At 36.8% G+C, this 14,512-nt stretch overlaps 1 protein-coding gene and 1 long non-coding RNA gene across 2 annotated transcripts in view; one reads left to right on the top strand and one right to left on the bottom strand.

The window, feature by feature from the left end:
• Positions 1 to 202: 202 nt before the first annotated feature.
• LOC143644159 (uncharacterized) lies at positions 203 to 3,785 on the bottom strand. Its single transcript, XR_013156537.1, has 3 exons — positions 3,688 to 3,785; positions 2,625 to 2,705; positions 203 to 700 (listed from the first exon to the last, which is right to left on the bottom strand). It is a non-coding gene; the product is annotated as an uncharacterized LOC143644159 (long non-coding RNA).
• An 80-nt stretch (positions 3,786 to 3,865) lies between these two features.
• The window catches only part of UBE4A (ubiquitination factor E4A), a 37,473-nt gene continuing 26,826 nt past the window's right edge, over positions 3,866 to 14,512 (top strand). The window contains exons 1-3 of the mRNA XM_077112758.1: positions 3,866 to 3,998; positions 8,058 to 8,219; positions 14,242 to 14,415. Coding sequence (XP_076968873.1) covers positions 8,099 to 8,219; positions 14,242 to 14,415 — 295 coding nt within the window. The 5' untranslated portion in view covers positions 3,866 to 3,998; positions 8,058 to 8,098. The remainder of the gene's footprint in view (positions 3,999 to 8,057; positions 8,220 to 14,241; positions 14,416 to 14,512) is intronic.

Here is a 14,512-nt window from a genome sequence, read left to right as displayed (position 1 = left end):
CATAAATCTTTTTTTACCATATGATCATTCCATTCTTGATATATAATCAATAACTCACAATATCATCACATAGTTGTATATTCATCATCATGATCATTTCTTAGAACATTTGCATCAATTCAGAAAAAGAAATAAAAGGAAAATAAAAAAATTCATACATACCATACCCCTTACCCCCTACCCCTCCCTTTCATTGATCACAAGCATTTTAATCTACTAAATTTATTTTAACATTTGTTCCCCCTATTATTTATTTATTTTTAATTCATATGTTTAACTCATCTGTCCATAAGGTAGATAAAAGGAGCATCAGACACAAGGTTTTCACAATCACACAGTTACATTACGAAAGCTATATCATTACACAATCATCTTCAAGAAATGGAACACAGCTCTACATTTTCAGGCAGTTCCCTCCAGCCTCTCCAATGCAGCTTAACTAAAAAGGTGCTATCTATCTAATGCGTAAGAATAACCTCCAGTATAACCTCTCAACTGTGTTTGGAATCTCTCAGCCACTGACACTTTATTTTGCCTCATTTTGCTCTTCCCCCTTTTGGTGGAGGTTTTCTCAATCCCTTGATGCCGAGACCCAGCTCATTCTAGGATTTCTGTCCCACCGTTGCCAAGAAGTTCCACGCCCCTAGGAGTCATGTCGCATGTAGAGAGGGGGAGGGCAGTGAGTTCGCTTGCGTGTTGGCTGAGAGAGAGAGAGGTCACATCTGAGCAACAAAAGAGGCTCTCTTGGGGGTGACTCTAGGGCCTAACTTTAAGTAGGCTTAGCTTGTTCTTTGCAGGATTAAGTTTCATATGAACAAACCCCCAGATTAAGGGCTCTGCATATTGCTTTGGTTGTCCCCACTGCTTGTGAGAATATCAAGAATTCTCCACTTGGAGAAGTTGAGTTTTCCCCCTTTCTTGCCATTTCCACAAGGGGGCTTTGCAAATACTTTTTTATTCATTGTTCAAATTACTCTGGGATTTATCCGGGCATCACTCTGGACAAACTTACAAAATCTCAAGCCCTACACAAAATTCCATGTACTTATGGTGTTTAATTAAGCTGTCCACATAATTTATATTAGGAAATGCATTAGTTAAAATATAAATTTTGTACCAAATAAACATTTTTTGCTTTAGTCTCACACATAAGTTAAAGTTTTAAAATATTAATTACCACCTATTTTCAACACCCTGCAGTATTGACATTCCTTTGTTCTTCCTCATGCAAAATATTTTCAAATTTGTACATTTAGTCATTATCATTGTACACTCTAGGCATTCCTAGATTATACCATCTCAGTCTTTATCGAATATCTTTCCTTCTGATTTCATTTGTGCCCCCAGGCCTCCTCCCTCTATCATTCTTACATTCAGCTTCATTCAGTTGTACTTGTAATTTTATTAAATAATGCCAAATTGCACTTCATAGAGCTTGAACCAATGTATACTCCCACCAGCAATAAACAAGAGTGTTGTTACTCCATGCTTTTTCCAACAATGATTAATTAAAGTTTCGAACTTTGCCAATCTAATAAATTAAAAATGGCATCTCTCAGTTTTTCCTCTTGAAAAACTGATAAAATCCACATAATATAAAATTTACCGTGTTAAAGTGACCAATTCAGTCACATTAAGCACATTCACAATGTTGTGCAATTATCACCACTGTCTAGTTCCAGAACTTTTCCATCACCCCAAGAGGAAATTCTGTACCTATAAAGCAGTCACTCCTCTGCCCCCTCCCCTCAGCCCCTGACAATGACTTCAGTGTAGTTTTAAGATACATTTTTAAATAAAAAATGGGAGTGAGCCATTTATTTTTGTTTTTCATGAAATACCGGCTATCTTTTGGCCATTTTCTTATTTACTTCAACAGCCCTTTACACACTTGGGAAAGTAGATCTTTTTCCTGTGATATAAGTTGAGGATATTCTTCCAATTTTGTTACTTGTTTTTTTACTTTGCTTATGGTTAGTTTTCCATGCACATTTAAAAAGTATCTGTACCATGGCAGAATTCACTGATCTTTTCTTTTATGGCTTCTGGGTCATGTTTCATATTTATAAGGGTCTTCCCCATTTTAAGATTCTTTTTAAAAAATGTTCTCCCATTAATTCCTCTAGCATTTTTATGGTTCATTTTTTATACACCTGGAATTAATTTTAGCATAAGGCCTAGTAATATTTTTTTTAAAGAACTTGTAGGTTTACAGAAAAATCATGCAGAAATTAGAGTTCCCATACAACCTCCCTCACATAGTTTTCCTTGATCAGTTATTTGTTTTATCTAGATCATACTATCTTAAAACAGATAGCCACCCAGTTATTCCAGAATTATGTATTGAAAAATCCTTTTTTTTTTTTTTGTATGCTGTATGGTGGCAGCCACATTTCTTTTTTTTTTCCATGTGACCATTACTGCAGCACCATCTGTTGACTTGTGTGTGTGTGTGTGTGTGTGTGTGTGTGTGTGTGTGTGTGTGTACATGCACAGGCCAGGAATGGAGCCCAGGTCTCCTAGATAGCAGGCAAGAATTCTACCACTGAACTACCCTTGCACCCCTCAAAAACCCATTTTGTACACATTGATTTTTAAATCTTTCGTCGCCACCCCATACTCACCAGGACAGTAAACTCCAGAAAGGAAAGGACCTCTGTTTTCTTCACTGCTGTATCTCCAGGAACATGGTAAGCACTCCAATACTTGAATAAAGAAACAATATACGAAATTCCCATTACACACTGTGCTAGTTTGAAAGGACATATGTCCCCTTGAAAAGCCATGTTTTAATCCTAATCCCATTTTGTAAAGGCAGCTGTTTCTTCTAATTTCTATTCAGCACTGCATGTTTGAAACTATAATTAAATCATCTCCCTGGAGACGTGATGTAATTGAGAGTGGTTGTTAAACTGAATTAGGTGACAACATGTCCCCACCCATTCGGATGGGTCTTGATTAGTTTCTGAAGTCCTATAAAAGAGGAAACATTTTGGAGACTAGGAGATTCAGAGAGAGCAGAGAAGAACGACATAGCCACGAGAATCAGAGAGTCCACAAGCCAGAGACCTTTGGAGATGAAGAAGGAAAACGCTTCCCCGGGAGCTTCATGAAACAGTAAGCCAGGAGAGAAAGCAGCAGAGGAAGCCTTGTTTGCCATGTGCCCTTCCAGCCAAGAGAGAAATTCTGAACTTCATCAACCTTCTTGAACCAAGGTATCTTTCCCTGGATGCCTTTGATTGGGCATTTCTACCGACTTATTTTAATTGGGACATTTTCTCAGTCTTAGAACTGTAAACTAGTAACTTATTAAATTCCCCTTTTTAAACGCCATTCCATTTCTGGTATATGGCATTCTGGCAGCTAGCAAACTAGGACACACACTTTTTTTTACTCTTGAATGGTTTGCTGCTTTCATTGCCTTCTGTATCTCATAACAAACTTGTAAAGTGTATACTGTCTCCATTTTCATAAGAAAACTGAGACTCAATATAAGATAACGCATTTCAGCACACTGCTAGAAACCTAAAACGTGCTCAAAACTTTCAGCTGTTACTATACCTATGAAGAATAACAGAAACTACTTCAAAAAGGGATAAGAGTGGGAGCGGGGGAGGGGAATGTAGACGCCTAGAGAAGTGTCAGACAATGCCAAGGACCACAAACCCACGACTGCAGTCCACACACCTGTTTCCAAGGCCCCGCCTCACATCCGACTAAACTCCAAACCTCCCCGCCCCCCCATCGATCCCACAGCCACTTCCTGTCACTCCCGCCCCGCCCCCAGCCTACGCCAAGCAAGCTAGCGCGTGCGCGGTGGGGTATTTGCGCTCCAATTACCGCGCAACTACAAACACGGCTTCCGACGCGGAGATGAGATTCCACAAGTACGTCGCTTAGTGATTATGTTACTTCCGGTTGCCGGGCTGAGTCGGAAGTGGGAACCTTTTGGCCACTGAGGTTCTGTCGTGTCGTCGTTGCTGGCCCTTCAGGCTCTGGTAAGAGAGGAAATAGCTTGAGGGGAGGGTATTGGAAGGTCTGCAGTGGGAGTTTTTTCCCTAGTCGAATACTGGTCCAGGCTTCTGCTGTCGTAACTTCTCCAAATTCCTTCTCCTGTGCTTTTCCTGACCTGTGTCCCTCTCCTTCGTGAACTTCAGCATTGTCTGATCTGGGATCCCTTACAGTGCCCCAGCTTTTCTCTGCACATTTCTTTCCTCCTCTTTGCTATATCCTTCGTAGAAAAAGGCTGGAATACCGGGTTTTCGTACCTTTTGACTTCCTTTATCTAGAATATGCGCAGATCGGGTGGTCTCCTTGCCCAGAATCTCTTATGGAACATGAAGGGACAAAATTTAAAGAGTAGAAAACAGACAACCAGATGCCAAAGAAGATAAAAATATTAACCACGAGTCGCAGAGTAATCAAGCCATTTGAATACATATGGCAAGGTGTTAATATTTCTTAAGGCGAGTTATCTTTTTACCACTCCGAACTCTCTTGGACCGCTGCTTCATGCTCCCTCAATAGTTATATCTAAAAGACACTTCTAAAGTTGAGTAATCACAGCTCTGAAAGTTTTCGTCCATTTTCTTTTTGGGATCAATTTTTTACCCCCAGAGCAAGGATGGGTTTAGTTTCACTCTCATGAACTGTTTTGTTCCCACGTGGGAGAACCCCAGAGATGAAATGAAACTCAGAAAGAAATGCAGGGTGGGCCATGGTGGCTCAGCAGGCAGAGTTCTCGCCTGCCATGCCAGAGACGGAGGTTCCATTCCCAGTGCCTGTCCTTGCAAAAAAAAAAAAAAGAAAGAAATGCTTTCTGCTTTTCGACTCGATAAGAGTCTTCTACCCTGGATGTTTTGAAAGGATCTCTGGCCACATTAACATGGCCTGAGGGGGTTATTGGATGAAACAAAATAATGAAAACATTTTTGTAGTTCCTGTTTTGGTCTGATTGTATGAATTACCTACCAGGACAGAGGCCTTTATGGAATATAATTTCAACAGTCCAGTTTTACAGACTATCCCAAATACATCTGTTTAGAAAGAATACCAAATCTGATGGTAAAACGTGTGTGCTTACCCCTTTAAAAGCTGATAATGGCCCTTAAGGGGTTAGTAGTAGTGTTCATAAATAAAAGATTGACTCATGGAAGGATGAAAGAACTTTGTAGGGCTGAAAGTAGACCACTAGATGGTAGACCCTTACAGTGAATATATGAGAGAAGCTTGTTTTCAAGGAGGACATATTTTAAAAGAATCGAATCCAAAAGCTTCTAAGGGTTGGTGGTTGGGTACCATCCCAGAGGCTGACAGCAGGATAGTGTTGTGTCTGTATGACATTTGAAAATAGGAGATTGTAAATCTCAAATGACTTTGTTGACTATTGAAACAAACAAAAAAATCAAGGTATCATTTTATCAGACCTTTCTTATGGGATGGGTGATATTCAGGTACTCATTTAAATTTGTAAGACCATTGAATACATCTAAACTGGTGTTTCCACAAAGGTTCTCACCAAATGATCAGTCGTCCCTTTTCCTGTAAAACTTTTCTGTAAGCACCTACGCAATTTTAGCCCTTTTCCTATGGATATAGTTTGTATGCAGATTTAAAGTACATGTGAGAAAGATGAGTTTAATGAGGTAGGTGAAAACCTTTTTGTTTTTTACAGACAACAGAGATTTGTTTCCTTTCTCTTGTTTCACACATGCTGAGATTCCAAAGAGGCACAGAGCTGGCCCTGTAGCTTGACCTTCCACTGGAGCCCAAGACAAATAACAAAGTCCTTAATTTGAAGTAGGATCGGGGGTGCTGCTATTAATTACAAGGAGGTCAGGAGTAAAATTGCATGTAGTATTGAGTTATTCAGTAGGATTTTGTGATTATGATTTTAACACCAGACCGAAGAATAGAAAGAATGATTAGACATGAACCCATACTCAAAGAGCAAAGTAAATATGCATTTGAAGAACATTGTAAATAGCTATAAATTCTAACAAAATATAGGTAAATTATAATAGAGACTAGCTTTTTGTATATAATGTGAAAGTATAGTATTGAGAAAGGAAGAAATATATATGATGATAAATCCTCTTGCTGATCTTAAGAGCCTTTTTGTGCTATCTGTTCTGTATTTCCAGCTTTCACTTCCTTTCTGCATAGGTGATGCAGATAGTGCTTCTCCTTTGTGTTAATTTGAACTCTAAAGTTGTGTTAAAGAAAAAAATTCAAACTGGTTTGTGAAATATAGGGGATTTATCGGCTCTTACAACTAAAGAGTACAGAAGATTTTCCCTTACATCTCTCAGCTCTGTTTTCCTGATTTTAAACCAGGCATTCTCCAGATGATAGTAAGATGGCAACTTCAGGTTAATGTCTTACCAGACTAGCAACTCAAGTAGAAGAGTTCCTTTTTCTGTAGATACAGAGGTCTGGAGCTGCTGTTCACTGACTCTGATGGGCATCGCTAAGGTCTTCTGTCCACTCATAAATCAATCAGTTTGTGCTGTTTTTGGCCAGGCCAATTCCTGGAGCTAGTGAGTAAATCCAGCCTATTTTGAGCACAGGGACTGAGGAGGAGGGTGATCCCCAAAGGAAAAATGTAAGGTGACATGAGAAGAAAGAGGATCATATTTTGTATATAGAAAATGTTAAGAACTCACTACATTTCTTGCATTCCTCTGGACTTCAGGGTACATTAGGAAGGAGGTAGGGCAATGGTCAGCTAACAAGAAGACAACTCTTGGGGCCTCTCTGTATACTAGTGTAATAATTAAGCTTACATAATTGGATGGGGGAAAGTTTTCTCAAGGATTATTGCTAATTCCATCTAACAGTCCAATTCCTTGAGGCAATAAAGCCCTACACCATGCTGAGAGGAGACTAGACTGCCTAAGTCATTACAGCTAATTAACCATTAGCTCATATGCAGAGGAGCACGAAATAGAGATGCTTCAGAATTGTCAGGAACTGTTATAGTCTTTCTTTCTTCCACTAATAAATAAGGGTAATTTCTCCTACTTGCATAAGCATTTGTTATCATTCTGTAAGGTGGCTTACCTCAGTAAACTGAAGGTAGACTGAATGTTTTTTTTTTCTCTTATTACCCCCACCCCCTTTCTAAGGCCTCTGTCCTTGTAGCATGGTCACATCCTCATATACAGAATACTCATACTCTTTGTCTCTTCCCACCCTTTTCAGTGTTGAATTTATATGCTGTAGCCTTTCAGAAAGGGGAAGAAGCTTTTCAGGGAGCTCTACATCCATTGTGCCACTAAGTCCACTTGATACATGAATGAGGAAATGTAATCTGAAGAGCACAAATGCAGGTTCAGTCAGCTCCATGAGATTCCTTTGAGGTGTATATCACACATTTGTTCCTGATAGTTGAAATTTGCATGTTTCCTTAGTATTGTAAAAAAAAATCAGATGAACAGTGAAAGTTAGATAGAATTGAGCATAGACCATTTACTTTTTAGTAGGAGAAATACCAAATTTTAAACCTGGAAGTTGAGATAGGTTGCATAATATATATTAAAAACCCCATAACAGAAAGCACATCTGTTTCCTGCCTTGATTTGCTATTCGAAATCCAACAATAGACTTAAATTTAATTTATATGTAGCTAAGGAATTTCCATCCCTAACCCTGAGCAAGTGTTCTTTGTTCTCCCCATGATGAAGGAGAACTGGTCTGCCAGATTTATAGGAATTCAGTAGTTGTTTTATTGTTTTAAGTGTTACATTGTTCTTACTATTAGTAGGTGGATTTTCTCTTTGACTTCAATAACTTTCTATTTAGCCTATATTTTTAAGCATATAAAAAAGATATGTTAACAGATAAATGCCCTCTGGCTGAACATTTTTTTAGGCTCTTTGGGTTTAGCTGCCCCCAAATCAGGCCACCTTGTTCCATGGGTATGTTTGTAAACATTTTACCAAAAATTACTTGAATCTTGGAACAGGGATTGGAAAAAATCGTATTCAAGAAATGGGAAAAGAAACAACTGTGGGTACATTACAACTGTTACCTGCCTTTCTGGGTCTTTTCTACAGCCCCTCCCCCTAGGTCTGGATGGAGAATACTGTAAAGTGAAATGACAGACCAGGAGAATAACAACAACATCTCAAGTAACCCCTTTGCTGCTCTTTTTGGCTCCCTGGCTGATGCCAAGCAGTTTGCAGCAATCCAAAAAGAGCAGCTGAAGCAACAATCTGGTAAGTAGAAGAGCCATTAGCAGCAAATGAGATGACCGAGAATGGGGTATTCCCAAATTAATTATTCTCTGGTTCCTTAACTGCAATTGGAATTTATAATTAGGATAAGAATTGTTTCTTGTGTGTTTGTTTAGAGTATAAATTGATATTTGTTTGTTTTATTGTTTGTGTTTTGGGGTCTTCCACTTTCCCCCCTTCCCTCTCTGCCTCTATAAAGAGACTGAATAACAGGTGGTTCCGTAGTAACAGATGCCATTCATGGTGTCCTAAAGCTGTCAAGCTGGGTTTTTTTTTTTTTACAATCATTTTTTAAATTAATTTTAAAATTTAAAAAGAAATATGACAGCAAAGAAACACATTCTTTTTTTGATTAATTAATTAGTTTTTTAATTTTTAAAAAAATGTAACAAGCAAACGTAAACATTCTTAACTTATGATCATTCCATTCTACATATATAATCAGTAATTAACAGTATCATCACATAGTTGCATATTCATCATCATGATCCTTTCTTAGAACATATGCATCGATTCAGAAAAAGAAATAAAAAGACAACAGAAAAAAATTCATACTACCATACCCCTTACCCCTCCCTTTCATTGATCACTAGCATTTCAATCTAAATTTATTTTAACATTTGTTCCCCCTATTTTTTATGTTTATTCCGTATGTTTTACTCGTCTGTTGATAAGGTAGATAAAAGAAGCATCAGACACAAGGTTTTCATAATCACATAGTCATTGTCAAACTATTTTATTTTAAAGAAATAAAAAATAATTACCTAGTAAAAGCTACTTAAGTAAAACTGCTTTTTTTTCTTTTAATATTTTTATTGATAAACACCTTACAACACAAACATTCTTAACATATAAACATTCCATACATGGTGTACAATCAGTGGCTCACAGTATCATCACATAATTGTATATTCACCACCATGATCATTTTTTAGAACATTTGCATCACTCCAGAAAAAGAAATAAAAAGAAAAACCTCATACATACCATACCCCTTCCCTCTCTTTCTCATTGACCACTAGTATTTCCATCAACTCAATATATTTTAACCTTTGTTCCCCCTATTTTTTAATTAATTTTTAAATACCAAAAAAAATCAAACGCAAACATACTTAACTTTTGATCATTCCGTTCTACATATATAATCAGTAATTCACAATATCATCACATAGTTGCATATTCATCATCATGATCATTTCTTGGAATATTTGCATCTATTCAGAAAAAGAAATAAAAAGAAAACAGAAAAAAAATCATACATATTATACCCCTCACCCCTCCCTTTCATTGATCACTAGCATTTCAAACTAAATTTATTTTAACATTTGTTCCCCCTATTTTTAATTTTTATTCCATATGTAAAACTGCATTTTTTTTTTAGCATGGGCAGGCACCGGGAATCAAACCCCAGGCTCCAGCACAGCAGGCAAGAACTTTACCTGCTGAGCCACTATGGCCCACCCATAAAACTGCTTTTTAATGTGGGAAACTGAGCTTGGAGGTTTAAGTGTGGAAAGCAAGTCAGATGCAACTGTGGAAAACAGATGTGTGAAAGGAAGAATTATAAAAGCTTTTGGGCCTATACACAAATAAAGATTGGTTCCTAACCCCAGTGCCTTACGTGAAACACTTCTCCTGTTCCACTGATGGCCTCCTTTGTAGCTTATTGCTATTAGGGCAGACTTCTAAGAAAAAATCTAATCCTTAGCCCTACGTTGAAAATTAAAATTAGAATAATACCCCATTAGTCAGGAAAATGGCTTTCCTAATCTGGGACCAAATTTAAGATCAAAGTCTATTTTCCTCCCATCAAGAAACATATAGATGGGTAAATTGAAATACTAGTGGTCAATGAGAGGGAGGAGTAAGGGGTATGGGATGTATGTGTTTTCTTTTTTTTTCTTTTTATTTTTCTAGAGTGATGCAAATGTTCTAAAACTGATCATGGTGATAAATACACAACTATGTGATGATATTGTAAGCCATTGACTGTACACCATGTATGAACTGTATGTGTGTGAAGATTTGTTAATAAAAATTTTTTTTAAAAATTCTACCTTATGTGTGAGTCTAAAGCAAAAGATGTTTATTTGGTACAAAATTTGTATTTTGACTAGTGCATATCCTGATATAACTTATGTAGACAGCTTCATTGAACACCATAAGTACATGGAACCTTGAGTAGGACATGAGATTTTGTGGGTTTGTCCAGAGTGATGCCCCGATAAATCCCAGAGTGATGTGCACAGTGAATAAAAAAGTATTTGCAAAGTCCCCTTTGGGGAATGGTGAGAAAGGGGGAAAATTCAACTTCCCCAAGTTGAATTCTTGATATTCTCACAAGCAGTGGGGACAATCAAAGCTATAGGTTGAGCCCCCAATCTTGGGGTTTGTTCATATGAAACTTAACCCCACAAAGGATAGGTCAAGCCTACTTAAAATTAGGCATAAAGAGTCACCCCCAAGAGAACCTCTTTTGTTGCTCAGATGTGACCTCTCTCTCCAGCCAACACAACAAGCAAACTCACCACCCTCCCCCTGTCTACGTGGGACATGACTCTCAGGGGTGTAGACCTCCCTGGCAACATGAGACAGAAATCCTGGAATGAGCTGAGACTCAGCATCAAGGGATTGAGAAAACCTTCTCGACCAAAAAGGAGAACAGTGAAATGAGACAAAGTGTCAATGGCTGAGAGATTCTAAACAGTCAAGAGGTTATCCTGGAGGTTATTATTATGCATTAAGTAGATATCACCTTGTTATTCCAGATGTAGTGGAGAGGCTGGAGGGAACTACCTGAAAATGTGGAGCTGTGTTCCAGTAGCCATGTTTCTTGAAGATGATTGTAGAATGATATAGCTTTCACAGTGTGACTGTGTGATTGTGAAAACCTCGTGTCTGATGTTCCTTTTATCTACCTTATCAACAGACGAGTAGAACGTATGGAATAAAGATGAATAATAGGAGGAACAAATGTTAAAAGAAATTTAGAGTGAAATGCTGGTGATTGGTGAGGGGCGGGGTGGTGTGTGTGTGGTATGTATGAATTTTTTTCTGTTGTCTTTTTATTTCTTTTTCTGAATAGGTGCAAATGTTCCAAGAAATGATCATGATGATGAATATGCAACTATGTGATAATATTGTGAATTACTGATTATATGTAGAATGGAATGATCAAAAATTACAAATGTTTGCGTTTGTTTTGGTGTTTTTTGGTATTTTTTTAAAAAGTTAAAAATTTAAAAAAAATCTTTTTTTAAAAAAGAAGCATATAGAGCCAGAAGACCTGGGTTCAATTCCTGGTGCCTGCCCAAGAAAAAAAAAAAAAATGACGAAACATAAACTAGAAAAATTAAGATAATATTTCTCAAACATTTTAGTTTCCCTAGGGAATCAAACCAGAAATTTTCCCCCTTATCCTCCCTCCAAAAAGAATGGTAGTGGTTTTCTATTCAGAAAAAGAGAAATGTTAACATTTTCTCTTTATTTTGTTAATTTAAAAAATATATGTTCAGATGCATTCTGAGTTGTGGCTTTCCTCTCTAATTAGGATCAAATATAAAGATAAGAGCAAACAAGACAGAAGAGTAGTAGACAGGATGATGGTGATACAAGAGAGAAATAAATGTGATGCTGATTTTTTTAAAAGCCATTTTATTGCAGTATTTTCACCAACCATACAATCCATCCAAAGTATACATCTGGTGTGACTTTTAGTATATTTATTTACAAAGGTAAATATTTATACTAATATATATATATATTAATTTATATATACTAATATATATATTTATAAATATATATTTATACTAAATATACTTTTAGTATATTTATTTACAAAGGTAAATAAATTATTTATTTACAAAGGTAAATATTTATTACAAAGGTAAATAAATATTTATGAATACACTAAATGCAAAAATTTATTGTAAATAAATATACTAAATGCAAAAAAAATTGATTGCATTCGTCACTGCAATCAATTTTAGAACATTTTTGTTACTGGAAAAAGAAAAACTCCATACCCCTCAGCAGTCACCCCTCAGTTTCACTATCCTTCCCCACCCCTGCATAACCGCTACTGGATGCTGACTTTTTAAAATGATTGAAAGAAGAGCTCTGTGTCTTTGTCTCTGAAATCTCTTCCAGATTTCTATGCTTTAGACTGAGGATGTAAAACCCTGGATTAGGAGATTATAGGAGAGAAAGGAGAGTGAGGAATAGGAAAGACAAGGAAATGGGAAAGTATAATTTGTGGGTATTTGATTTAGGGAAATTCTACTAACCAGGTTCTAAACTCCTATCACTCTTGGAGTTCAGAGAACATAATAGTATAGGAATAAAATGACAAAATACCATTTTGACTGCTGTCAACAGACATAAGGCTGGCTAGAGTTGGGAGCATTGCAGGCACCAAACAGTGGGGACAAATCGGGCACATGCCTTGTTACTGTTTTGGCACCTCATCATGTAAGTTTGTTTACACTGGGTTTATCATGCTATCAGGTCTAACCTGTTTTCCACCAGCAGCTAGTATTCTGCCAAAACCTTTGGCCTCCTATACTGAGCTTCCCTTTTATTGAACTCACTACACTGAGAGACACTCTTCTGAGAGTTTTGCCTGGACTTTCAGAATAACCATTTTGTCAATAGAGAAAAGCAGATACAGACTCATGTGGCTTTTAGTGGATAACACTACTTTTATAGTCATTCAGCTTGAGTGCCATTCTGAGAGGCATTCTTTGAAGTTGCTTTATTGAAAATTAAGGGGGTTCCTTCAAAAAACGAAAAAAAGTAACCAGAAAGGAAAAAAATATCAACAAGCGATTCATATATGATAATGAAATGATTAAGAAATCCAGGCTCATTAAAAATTAGTGGAAAGGGCGGGACAACCATGTCTCAGTGGCAGAATTCTTGCCATGCCATGCCAGAGACCCGGGTTTGATTCCTGGAGCCTGCCTACCCAAAAAAACAAAAAAGAAAAGAAAATTGTGAAAAGCCAATTAAAAAAACAGATTGTTTTTCACCTATGATATCTGTGAAGCTTAAGATAGGTACTCTCATATATTGTTGGTGTGCATTAGAGCAGTCTTTCTAAGGATAATTTGATAGTATATATTAACTTTTAAATGTTCAAGCTCTTAGAGCAGTCTTTCTAAGGATAATTTGATAGTATATATTAACTTTTAAATGCTCAAGCTCTTTGAACCAGCAGTTATGCTTGTATAAATTTATCTACAGAAGTTCTCATATAAGTGCACAAAAAGAGTTAGTTATATTTGGTGCAGTATTGTTTGAAATCATGAAAAATTGGAAAACAACCCACATATTCATCTGTTGAGAAGTAGCTACATAAATCACAGCCCATGCGTAGAATGCAATACAGTGAAGCTGTTGAAAAGAATGAGGTAGGCCTATAAATGACTTCACAGGAAAAGGTGTTCATGCTGATTAAGTTTTAAGAGCAAGCTGAAAAGCAGGGTGTATAGTATGAGCCCTTTTTTTTTAAATCATAGAAATTAACATTAGCACAGGAATAAGGAAAAAATGTAGAGCACTTTGCTAAAGTGGTTGTAGAGAATTGGCTCACCAAAGACGTTCTACTTACATTTTCTTGTATAAATTGGAATTATTACAACAAATATGTCTCTTAAAATCAGGAAAAAGCAGTATGGTGAAAATAATTAAAGGTATTTTGATCTATTGGGTAATTCTTCATTCACTAGGATTCTATAGGAAAGGCAATGTTGCTATTTTGGGGAATGTGGAATACAGTTGTGACTAGAAATAATAAAACTTGCTTTGTAAAATGTGTTAGTATTTATAGCCAGGGTTTTCAGAATCCTATTCTTGCCTGACTTGAGAAGTTCACTAGTTAAGTAATTAACTTGTTTCACATTCCAAATTGTCTTCTCTTGTATACATTTATCATTTTTGGTAGTGTACTTATTTTTTTCTTAAAGAGAGTGCTGTAGTGTTTAAAGCCTATGTTTTCTTGCAGATGAACCCCCAGCTAGCCCAGATGACTCGGATAATAGTGTGTCGGAGAGCCTGGATGAATTTGATTACTCTGTGGCTGAGATTAGCCGTTCATTCCGTTCACAGCAGGAAATATGTGAGCAACTCAACATCAATCACATGATCCAGAGGATCTTCCTCATTACTCTGGACAACAGTGAGTTATAGAGACTTATAGCCAGTCTGTTCATTACTCTCTTCTTTCTACTTGAGTTGAAATTTGCTCTTAGTAACCTATTGCTTTTAATAATTAA

The sequence above is a fragment of the Tamandua tetradactyla genome, chromosome 8 (genome assembly GCF_023851605.1).
Source record: "Tamandua tetradactyla isolate mTamTet1 chromosome 8, mTamTet1.pri, whole genome shotgun sequence".
Lineage (NCBI taxonomy): Eukaryota > Metazoa > Chordata > Mammalia > Pilosa > Myrmecophagidae > Tamandua > Tamandua tetradactyla.
This window is presented reverse-complemented; position numbering and strand designations above follow the sequence as displayed.